Source organism: Manis javanica, chromosome 14 (genome assembly GCF_040802235.1).
Source record: "Manis javanica isolate MJ-LG chromosome 14, MJ_LKY, whole genome shotgun sequence".
NCBI lineage: Eukaryota > Metazoa > Chordata > Mammalia > Pholidota > Manidae > Manis > Manis javanica.
This window is the reverse complement of record NC_133169.1, coordinates 41,775,002-41,786,413: the sequence shown is the minus strand read 5'-3', so window position 1 is coordinate 41,786,413 and position 11,412 is coordinate 41,775,002. Positions and strand designations below refer to the sequence as shown.

At 36.3% G+C, this 11,412-nt stretch overlaps 1 protein-coding gene across 1 annotated transcript; it reads left to right on the top strand.

Moving 5' to 3' along the window:
* The first annotated feature begins 9,411 nt into the window (after positions 1–9,411).
* On the top strand, positions 9,412–10,377 carry LOC108391936 (olfactory receptor 14C36-like). The gene has a single exon (XM_017651830.2). The coding sequence runs from the start codon at positions 9,412–9,414 to the stop codon at positions 10,375–10,377; it is 966 nt and encodes a 321-aa protein (XP_017507319.2).
* Positions 10,378–11,412: the final 1,035 nt, after the last annotated feature.

The window sequence follows — 11,412 nt, the reverse complement described above, 5'->3', positions numbered from 1 at the left end:
GACAGCACCTCCCCTGACACGCAGGCCGAGTCCAAGCTGCCGACCCAGAAGCAACTTTGGGTACTGATTATATAGGACCTTCACAGCAGTTACACCAAAGCCCGTGCAGTTCTACAACTAATAGGTTTAAAACACACTCTGTATTGTAACCAATGGGAAACATTGTAACCTTTTAAGGGAACGCGCCAGTTGCCTGCCCGCTTCAATTGTTATCTCTTGCTTACCCAAGCATGTCTATGTGACTTTTCACGGGTTACATCCCCAGGCATTCCCAGGCTGTTGCCCACTTCTAGTTATCTAACTTAGGGTAGGCGCATTTCTCAGAAGCCTCAGGTAATTTACACAAAAAAAGACTGGGTGGCTCTTGCTCTAGGCAGTCAGGTTAAGTGTCATTAGTTCTTTTTCCTGACTTGATGCTCTGTGCACTCCGTTACACTGTGCACCTACCACCTCTCTGTCTTCCTGCCATTTCTACATGATCTTCTGTCTTTTTTACCTCATTGTGCAGGTGCTCAGTTCAGTCTCCATTCTTCCAGATGAAATGCTCTGTGTGTAGGTGTGGAATCAGTGTCTCAGTGTAAAAAGGTGGATCCAGGCTCTCTGTGCTCTGCCGTATTCCCAGAATCCTGTTTCAGCTTTTTGAAATGTGTATCTCTCGGAGAGTGTCAGATCATAAGAAAGGTTATTACTTGCGGCTGGTAAACAGAACCCTGGGAATTCCTCCCAAATAGTTTCTCCCCTGACAAAGAATGGGGCTGCTCTTTCCTAGGCACAACCCAATTGTCACTCTGGATCACCATGGAAATAAGGTGAAAACTAAATTCTGATTGGTGTTCAGGAGAGCAGTAAATGTCCAAAACTCTGTCCTTGGCAACAGGGTGGGAATCTCCAGGCAACACTTAGGGGATATCTTCAAGGTAATATTTGCAAATAGCAACTGGCATGCCCCTTTGAGGTCTGCTCTTCTGGGGACATCTTGTTCTGCAACACAACTTACCAGAGGATGAGAACTTGCTCTCTGAAAGGGAGACACGGGCCCACGCAAGAGGCTTTATTATCTGAAGGAGAGAGTGGTTGCCCCAGAGGGGGATAGGGAGAGAGAGAGAGAGGGAGAGAGAGAGCGGAGAGCAGGGGGACGGGGAGAGCAGGAGGACAGAGAGACAGAGACAAACAGAGAGAGAGAGACAGAGAGACAGAGGGAAGCAGCGTGGTGCCTTTTATTGTGGTGGATCCACTCAGCCTGATGCCTTGGGGGAGGGTCGGGATGTTTAGAGATAAGGCAGTGTAAACCCAGTCAAGCCTCAGGCAAGCCCAGGCATAATTCTCACTGGCTTATGTGCTTGGGACCATGGGGCAAATGGAGGATAAATTACTAGATTCTTACACTCTCAGTTCCCCATTAACTTATTTATGCCCGGCTGTCTGGTCATAGCATCAAGAAGCAGTTATATGATAAGTCTTCCTTCTCATCACACAGTAAAATGAAACACATTTTTGTGTTTCATGATGGCTCATGAAATCACAGCAAACAAAGTTTCTGAATGGCACATTTTATTTGAGATTGAATTTTTCACATGTAATATGAAAACTGAACTTTTACCTTAATAGTCAATTGAAACATCACTGCCACAACTTCAAATATAAATAAATGAATATATATAATAAATAAACATAAAAAAGCACTGTTGTAACAACCTCTTCTGTTACATACACAGGCATGAGAAAGGACATTTGACTCTCAGATATGCATTTACATATCTTGAGGGAAGATTAGATAAATAGATTGACAGAGAAAGACATCTCTTCACAGAGAGAAAATAGGTAATTTAGTATATAGAAAGCTTATGCATGTGTGTCTGTCTCTCAGTGTTTATGCAAGTCTCTTCAGTTCAAAGAACAAGATCATTTACAAAAGGACATTGTACATTTTTGGTTAGTTGTGTTTTGAATTTTCTCTCAGGCTCTGTCTCTCATTATAACGGCAATAGTATGTCTAATTGTCCTTACAATTCTGGCAGTTTTGTTATGTAACATCGTACAGCTTCTGTTAAGCAACTGTTAAGCGCAATAGAATAAATAAATGAGAGGACATATGTATTATGCTGGGGTGATAGCAAAGTGTGAGTTCAGAGTCTTGGCTCCTGAGTCTCATGAAAGTACAAGCAATACTACCCAGGTCTTATCATTTATGGGTATTAATCGATAGATATTATGAAATTGCTTTAAACTAGTAAGTTATTTAAAATCCATAGTTGGAGTGTATTTATATATTGCAAAGTCTTTTACTTCTTATAATAGACCACATTAACAAATGAAAAGTAAACGTGTATATTTTTTTAAAGAAAAGAAGGCAAAACAAAACAAAGAGAATTTGCTCAAGTCCATTCAGCTACTAATGGTCAGACACCATGTTTGAATCCTGGCTGCAAGGCCCAGGAAACTTCCCCATTAATCTGTGGTCATACTTGCCTTTAGGGAACATTCAATGTTTCATATCTTTTTTACTAATGAAGCTATTTTCCACATCTTTAGAGTTTTCAAATGGATAATTGTTGGTCATTTTTGAGCAGTTTGGCCCCTGGTCAAACTCCCCTGTTTGGTCCTTGAGGTCAGCAATAGGCAATTACAGGCTGTTACCAGGCAGAACCCCCAGGGGAAGGTCGCCATCCCCCTCCTGGACATGACGCTCCAATCCTGCAATGAACTTTTAGAAAAGACTCCGCAGTCAATGACTCAGGCCACTCAGGCGGGACATACTACTGTGAATGACCAGGGTGAGGCCCACGTGCCCCCACTGCAGGGTCTCCTCCGCAGGGGCCTTGAGCCCGGCTTCCTCGGGGGCAGGGAGGATGCACCCTCACAGCGCCCCCCTCCCCTCAACGTGCGCCTGCGCACCCGCACCTCCTCCTCCTCGTCCCTCTGACTCCGGGAGCACAAGCCTTCCCTCGGATCCCTTGGCAGTGGTGACCCCGCATCTGCGCCGACCCGTACGGCCTCTGACCGGCGGTGCATCCCGTGAACCGACTTGGCACAGGGGGAGTCAGGCTCCTCTGGGTCAGCCTCTGTTTTGCGCCGTGACAGTAAGTGACTAAAGGCTGGACGGACACTTTCATCTTTGGTTTGGTTTGTTGCTTTAAATAAACTCTGAACACCTGGTGCCTCACACCTCACCTCTCTATGCAGCCGGTGGAACTAGACATAGTCGTTTCCATTACTGTCATGATGGCCATTTTAGATATAAGTAACTATATTTTACATTGATAATGATTGTGTACCTCTTATTTGCTGAGATAAGGCAGAAACAAATCATCAGTGCCCCACATATATGAGATATATATATATATATATATATATATATATATATATATATATATATATATATTATATATAGTATCAATAGATTTTATACATTAACATTTAATAGACAAAGTATACGTTATACAATATGTCATATATAATTGAAGATATTAAATATACATAATGTAATATGCATGCCATATAAATATATAGAGAATCATATCTATATTGTAGAGAGATTATATAATATTATCTATGAGATTCATGCAGATTCCCCATTGCAGCTGTTTAATGATGAAGGAACCCAAATGTTCCCTTATCTCTTTCTGTTACTCAGTTATCACATACACTCACGCATACATGGCACCGTACCTGGGCATTCACTCATTGCATTCTCCTACAGAATCTCAGTACACTCACCTTGGCTCTAGAAATCATCAGTTGCTTAAAATTACCCGTGGGCAGCTGGCCAACCCTGAGCTGTAAGGACTGTTCCCAGGGGCTTTGCAGGTGATGGCACAGGTGGGTCCATTTTGTATATAAAGCAGACCATGGTCAGCCTTTTCCACAACCAAATATGGTACACTTTTCATCTGAAAAATTTATAAAATCCTGTCTGAATAGGTCTATGTAAACCATTTAAAAATGTTGATTTTGAGAAGCTCACAACAGAGGTTGCTGTCCCTCCTAGATTATGAGCATATCGTACCCAGGGGTAAGTGGACTGCATTTCCAATCGTTGGTGTCTTTGCACTGACTGAACACTTCATAGTAACATTTCTTTGCAATTTTTGCTTCATTTGAGGACTTTATTTCTGTTTTAAAATGGACATGGTTTCAACTCGACAGATAAGCAGAGTATCAATGCAATGTCCCACATCTAGAGGATTCCTATCAAATACTTTACAGTTGTTGCTATAATTTCATTTGCCACAACAGAAATATTGCAGTGTGCTGGACAATGTAAACATAAAACAATAATCCATAGATGATATTTGTCTCTTTGTTTTCTTTTGTCACTGTGTTTCAAATTCAATGTTTTCAAACATTTATTTACCATTTTATGTGGAAAATATATAAAACTGTCATATGTAAATTCCAGATAAGACTAAGGAGGGCAGCAATATTAAGGTAAAAATTGTACAAAACAGTTGGAATATACCTATATCTATGAAATTAATAATATTAAAACAATACATGAAAAGGTAATACTAATTTATAAAAACATTTTAGTAATATTTTGGAAATATTTTTTGCATAGTAGACTTCCATTTTACCAACAATAATGCAAGTTTATGTTTTGAGTAACTGAATCTCAGGAATTTTCTTAGTTTCCTGCCTTTTCAGAATTCCTGTTATAGTTAAAATATTTTTTTAAAAAATGAACATACGTTTGTAGAACTCTTTTCAATTAAAAGATAAGTGGTTTTTAATAAGGTAGATAGTTGTCAAATCCACGAAGACAATATAATATTGAAATCTATTATATTGTTTTTCAACTACACTTCAATAAATAAATATGTAAAAATTAAATAAATGAAGATGTGTTTTTAAATATATGAATTTGACAAAACTAAAAAAACAGCTGTAAGAAAGGGAACAGGTTTAATGTTTTTCTTAAACCTGCTCCCTTGGATTGGTTCAGCTATGTGTTACCAGAAAACTCAAAGTAAAATTCCAAATTGGACTTTCATTAAGGAATCAAAGTAAAGGAATCCATATTTTCTTTGTTACTTACTTCATCGTATGATACACTGATGCATTATTTTCTAGTAGGTCATAAATGAAGAGTAGACATGAATGTTAAAAGGCAAAATTCTTAGAAGCAAGAACTTAAATATCCTGATTAAATATTAAACACTAGGTGTTGGATCCTTGTGTATCTAGTAGCTTTAACATTTTTTCTAGGTTAGACATGAATTGCTATCAAAACACATTGTAATTTACTTATCATTATCCACAGTATAAATACTTAGTGAGCAAGTATTGCCTTTTTAGGTAAATCCATCAAAGAGTTTACACATACTAAGTTACTACTAATTTCCAACTTAAACTTTTAAATCATTACATTCATCACTCATTATATTGCTGTAAAGGTCTACAAAATAATCTTTACCTTAGTTTATATATGTAACTATGTTTCATAAATGATTTATTAGAAGTGTAAGTATATTTAATGACAATGAAAGATGTGTTCCCTCTTTCTTTGCAGTTTAGATAATATCACGATTTGGTGTTGAATCTTATTTGCTGCAGGCAGAGTCTGAGTCGTGAATAATTAGGTTTTCTGACTCTGGAACTGAGGAAATTGAGAAAAAATGGATCACTAGTTCTTGACTTTTCCTCTTGATCATCAACATTCATGGATCTTTAAAGTCATTTAAATGTATCTACTAAGTAGTACAATAAATATAAACATATATGCATGTATATACATTCCCATCTATGTAGTTGTGCATGTACATACAATTAGAAGTATATGTAAATATGAGTCACAATGCTAAAAAGTTAAATGCAATATTTCAGAGGTAATTATTTACTTCAACAAAAAATGCTATTTGAAAATTTATTTTCTCATTTACTCCATTTTTCATTCATATATTTCATAAAAACTGTAGAGTATAGAGTGTGAAGCAGTAGGGAGATTTAGGAATCAGATGTGAGAAAAACATGTATAAACAACCATATTATTCTTAGTTCAGACCTCAGCTCACATCAACAAATTACAAAGCCCTTCAATTTTTAACAAAATATATATTATGTAGACTGAATTAAACCCACTTTGGATGGAGATGCGTAATTTTTTAAAGAGAAATTTACAGGTGAAAAAAGGAAAGGTGGAGTTGTAAATAAAACCAAAAGATTAAGTAGAAATGAAAGATATACAGCTTTAAGACAAAATAGAATATCTTTAAATTCCAGAAATATTAATGGAGACCATTTAAAATGTTTTCCTTTTTAAGTAGTGTTTCATAAGTATAAGATAATTACACATTTCATATGGCCACAAGTGTTTTTAAATAATGGATATGCAGTACTTCTTTTCAAACTTAAAATTGATTGAATTCAGAGACTAAAGATTACAAATTATTAACTTTCCCCATGTTGAAATACATTAATTAGTGCTAATTACAAACTTAATTGAGAAATTAAGTTGAAAAATGTTGAAGTAACATTTTGTTACTTCCAACAGTGCATCAATAAAGTTCAATCAATACAAACTAGTGAAAAAATTCTTAATTTTTTGCAGATGCAAATGAAATGTGATTTAGTGTAAAAACCAAAATGTCTGTACTTCTATGACACCTTGAAGGGTTTAAACATGTATCTTAACATTCTGTGTAATCATTTTGAAAAAAAGGAAGTATTACAGATTATCTACTTATATTTTAGGATCCATTAAATTTTTTTCCTGTTTATTTATTTGTTTTTATTAAGGTATCATTGCTATATACTCTTATGAAGGTTTCAGAAGAAAAATAATTTAATTATTACATTCACCCTTATTATCAAGTCCCTCCCCATACCCCATTGCAGTCGTCGTCCATCAGTGTAGTAAGATGCGACAGAGTCCCTATTTGTCTTCTCTGAGCTGCACGATCTTCCCCTTGATTCCAAACACACCATATGCACCAATCATGATATCCCATAATCCCCTTCTCCCTCCCTCCACACCCACCCTCCCCAACTCTCCCCTTTGGTAACCACTAGTCCCTTCTTGGAGTCTGTGAGTCTGCTGCTATTTTGTTCCTTCAGTTTTGCTTCATTGTTATACTCCACAAATGAGGGAAATCATTTGGTATTTCTCTTTCTCTGTCTGACTTATATCACTAAGCATAATACCCTCCAGCTCCATCCATGTTATTGCAAATGGTAGGATTTGTTTCTTTCTTATGGCTGAATAGTATTCCATTGTGTATATGTACCACATCTTCTTTGTCCATTCATTTACTGATGGACACTTGGGTTGCTTCCATATCTTGGCTATTGTAAATAGTGCTGCAATAAACATAGGGGTGCATATGTCTTTTTGATCTGAGAAGTTGTTTTCTTTGGGTAAATTCCTAGAAGTGGAATTCCCGGGTCAAGTGGTATTTCTATTTTTAGTTTTTCGAAGAAACTCCATACCGCTTTCCACAGTGGTTGAACTAGTTTACACCAGCAGTGTAGGCAGGTTCTCCTTTCTGCACATCCTTGCCAACGCTTGTTATATTGACTTCTTGCCTTTTGGATAGGGGCCATTTTGTCTTGAGTGAGATGATATCTCATTGTGGTTTTGATTTGCATTTCCCTGATGATTAGCGATGTGGAGCATCGTTTCATGTGCCTATTGGCCATCTGAATTTCTTCTTTGGAGAAGTGTCTGTTCATATACTCCACCCACTTTTTAATAGGGTTATTTGATTTTGGGGTCTTGAAATGTGTGAGCTCTTTATATATTTTGGATGTTAACTCCTTGTCGGATATGTCATTTATAAATATATTCTCCCATCCTGTAGGTGCCTTTATGTTCTGCTGATCGTGTCCTTCCCTGTACAGAAGCTTTTTAGCAAAGGACGCATGAATTTCTGAATGTTTAAATAGTTATTAAACACAAATAAGTAAAGACACCAATATATAAATTTTTGAATACTTACAAATGAAAATGAGGAAAAATATTTTATGTATTATACCCTCATTAAAATAAGGCACCTAAAAATCTGTTTATTCTTCCGATAAAACCTCAGTACTTGAATAGTTCTTTAATGATTTTGAGTAATAAATGAATAACTGTTATATGATTGTCTTTAGCTTGTATTTTCACAGGTGAGTAAGGTTTTATTATTGTAGAGCTGTATGAAATTTATTAATGTAAGGAGGTACATAAATAGGGTAATCATCTTTAGAGTTATTTATGAGTAAAAATATAAGCATTGAGAGTAATGTTAGTAGATAACCAAATATATTACAATTTGTTTTATAAGTATTGCAAATGCATTATTAAAACATTGCAAAACATTTTTGGAGTATTATTTATGGTGATATGTCTCCTTATTTTGACATACGGTATATATTAGTTTCAGGTGTGCAAAATAGTGATTTGATAGTTTTACCCATACTGAGATAATAACCATGATAGATAGTTCTACGCCTACCACCAGACAAATTTGTGATAATATTATCAGTTATAATATCAATGCTGTAAATACTCATGTGATTTACTTATTTTGTAACTAGAAAATATGTCTCTTAATCATCTTGATTTACTTCACCCATCCTCCTCTCCCATTTCTTCCAGAAACCACCAATTACTTCTTTGTATGTATGAATGTGTTTCTGCTTGGTTTGTTTGTTTTCTGGTTTTGCTTTCTAGATTCTACACATAAGTGAAATCATATGGTATTTTTCTTTTTGTGTCTGATGTATTTTACCTAATATAAAACCCTACAGCATCATCCATGTGGTTGCAAATGCTGGATGTCATTCTTCTTCATGGCTGAGTAATATTCCATTTCATACATATACCACATCCTCATTTACTATATATATATAAATTTTAAATACTTTATATGTTATATATATGTAAACATATATTTGAATTGGGTTGTTGAACGAGGTGAAGGGGATAAGAGGCACAAAATCTCACAATCAAAATATAAATTAGTCATGGGGTTGAAACTGCAGCATAAAGAGTAGAGTCAATAGTTCTGTAACATCTTTCTATGTTAATAGTAACACACCATTTGGGGTGAGCATTTAGTAAAGTATAAACCAGTCAAAAAACTATGTCATATACTTGAAAACTTGTATTTGAATTGATGAATTCTTTATTAAAATAATACAACTAAAAGGCCGCATATTATTGATAGAGTATGAACATTGAATATCATAATCAGCAAGGGATTAGAAAACCACAACTTAAGCATTTTGCCTGTTAATTATTCAAAAGTGGTAATAAACTTAGCAGATCTAAATATAAGTAATGAAGGGTATTTCCTATGCATGAATACCAACTTTATAAAATAAAAGGAAACATTTCCAAATAAAATATTTGACATTTTATAATTTTTGTTTGGATCATACTTTTCATTGTTTATCCCTGTTATTTTCCAGGTCAAACATCATTTCCTGAAAATGACCAATTTCACCACAGTGACTGAGTTTCTCCTCACGGGCTTTGCTGAGAAGTGGGAGATAAGGCTTCTGCTCTCCCTGCTATTCCTTCTGATGTACCTGGCCACCCTCACAGGGAACATTCTTATCATCAGTGCCACCACAGTTGACCAGAACCTTCACACGCCCATGTACTTCTTCCTCAGGAACCTGTCTATCCTAGACGTGTGCTATGTTTCTGTCACTGTGCCCAATGCCTGTGTCAACTATGTCACTAATAACTGGGCCATCTCAGTGGCTGGCTGTGCAACCCAGATATTCTTGGTCATTTATTTTGCATTTGTAGAGATTCTGTTTCTCATGTTCATGGCCCGTGACCGCTATGTGGCCATCTGCCAGCCCCTCCACTACCCTGTCATCATGAACCATCAATTCTGTGTGCGAATGACACTATTTTCCCTGCTTAGTGGTCTTCTCTACTCAGGTGCACACACAGGTAATGTATTCCGGCTGTCTTTCTGTCAGTCCAATGTGGTCCAACAGTTCTTCTGTGATGTCCCCTCTCTGCTGAGCCTCTCCTGCTCTGACACCTTCAGCAATTTCCTCCTACTTTTTGTTTCTATTATTGTAGTTGGTGGTGTTTCCTTTATCTTTCTCACCATATCGTACTTTCACATATTTTCCACCATACTGAAGTTTCCAACCAGAGAGCGAGGCAAGGCCTTTTCCACGTGTGTCCCTCACATCCTGGTGGTGTCTGTCTTCCTCAGCTCTATTGCCTATGTGTACCTGAAGCCTTCAGCAACTTCTGAAACCATCCAGGACATGATTCTTTCTGTATTTTACACCATAGTTCCTCCTTTCTTGAATCCTATTATCTACAGTCTTAGAAACAAACAGGTAAAAGAAGCTGTAAGGAAATTAATAGTTTTTCTCCCAGAAAGTAAAAAGTTTCCCTTTCAGGTTCATCCCTGTGTTGCTGAATAAGCCACAGATTTCTAGACTACAACTGGCTTATTCAGTTTTACATATTAGTCTCCTCATTATGAAATAATTCATTTAACATCTCTGTAATTACATTTTTTTAACATTACTCTTTCCATCTATTATTTCAAATTAAAATGTTCAACTGTTGGTTTTAATGACCACATATAATCAAAGATATTCATGAAAATCATTTTAGATATATGTTTAGGATTCACCAATTATTAACAATATTAATAAGGTCTCAAAGGACTCCTGAGCAAACCAAGTATGGATATGTAATATAGTCTCTATTATCTGAAAAATTTCAAAAAAATGTGAAAACATGGTATAATATTGTCTTCAGTGACAAGAATTTATGTTTTTTGAAATTAAAAATTAAATCTAACAAATTATAGTTCATGATTTGTATGGAATTAAAACTAATGAATATCTGGAAAGTGAAAAAGTATGTCCACAACAAAGATTAAGAGAAATGTGATTTAGCCTACCAATTAATAGAAATGAAGAATGTCCTATTTGTTGACAGAAGCTATCATTAACCTTTCTTTGCTGCTTGCAGTTATTTTATTATACCGTACTGAGGAGACGCACCATGCTGTGGGGATATAGGCAGTTGTGATATAGTGAGTCATAAGAAAAACATACTTAGTCATTCAGATGGTCAAGTAGGTATTTCTCAGCATATCTGGTTTTCATCAATAGCTCCTGAAGACACTTCAGAGACTTAAAGGCAAAATGGGTATCTTATCAAATTAATAAAGGACTTTTGGACCCTGACCAAGGACTGTGGCTGGAGGCTGAATAGGCCAATGGCCAGGGAGTTAGTCAATCATTTCTACCCACTGAAGCCCTCACAAAAACCCATGAAAAGAATGCATCCCTCTCTGCATTCTGCTTCTCTGTGGGGGGGGGGCTTCCATGTTTGGGGGCCAGAATGTGACCACATCCTAGACAAGCTTCACAAAGATAATAAATAGTTCCTTTATTTGGGACGTTGCCCTGTGTATCTCCTCATCTTGTTGTTGGCTTCTATCC

Coding starts and splice junctions, on each gene's coding strand:
- LOC108391936 (XM_017651830.2), top strand. CDS start 9,412: ATGACCAATTTCACCACAGTGACTGAGTTTCTCCTCACGGGCTTTGCT.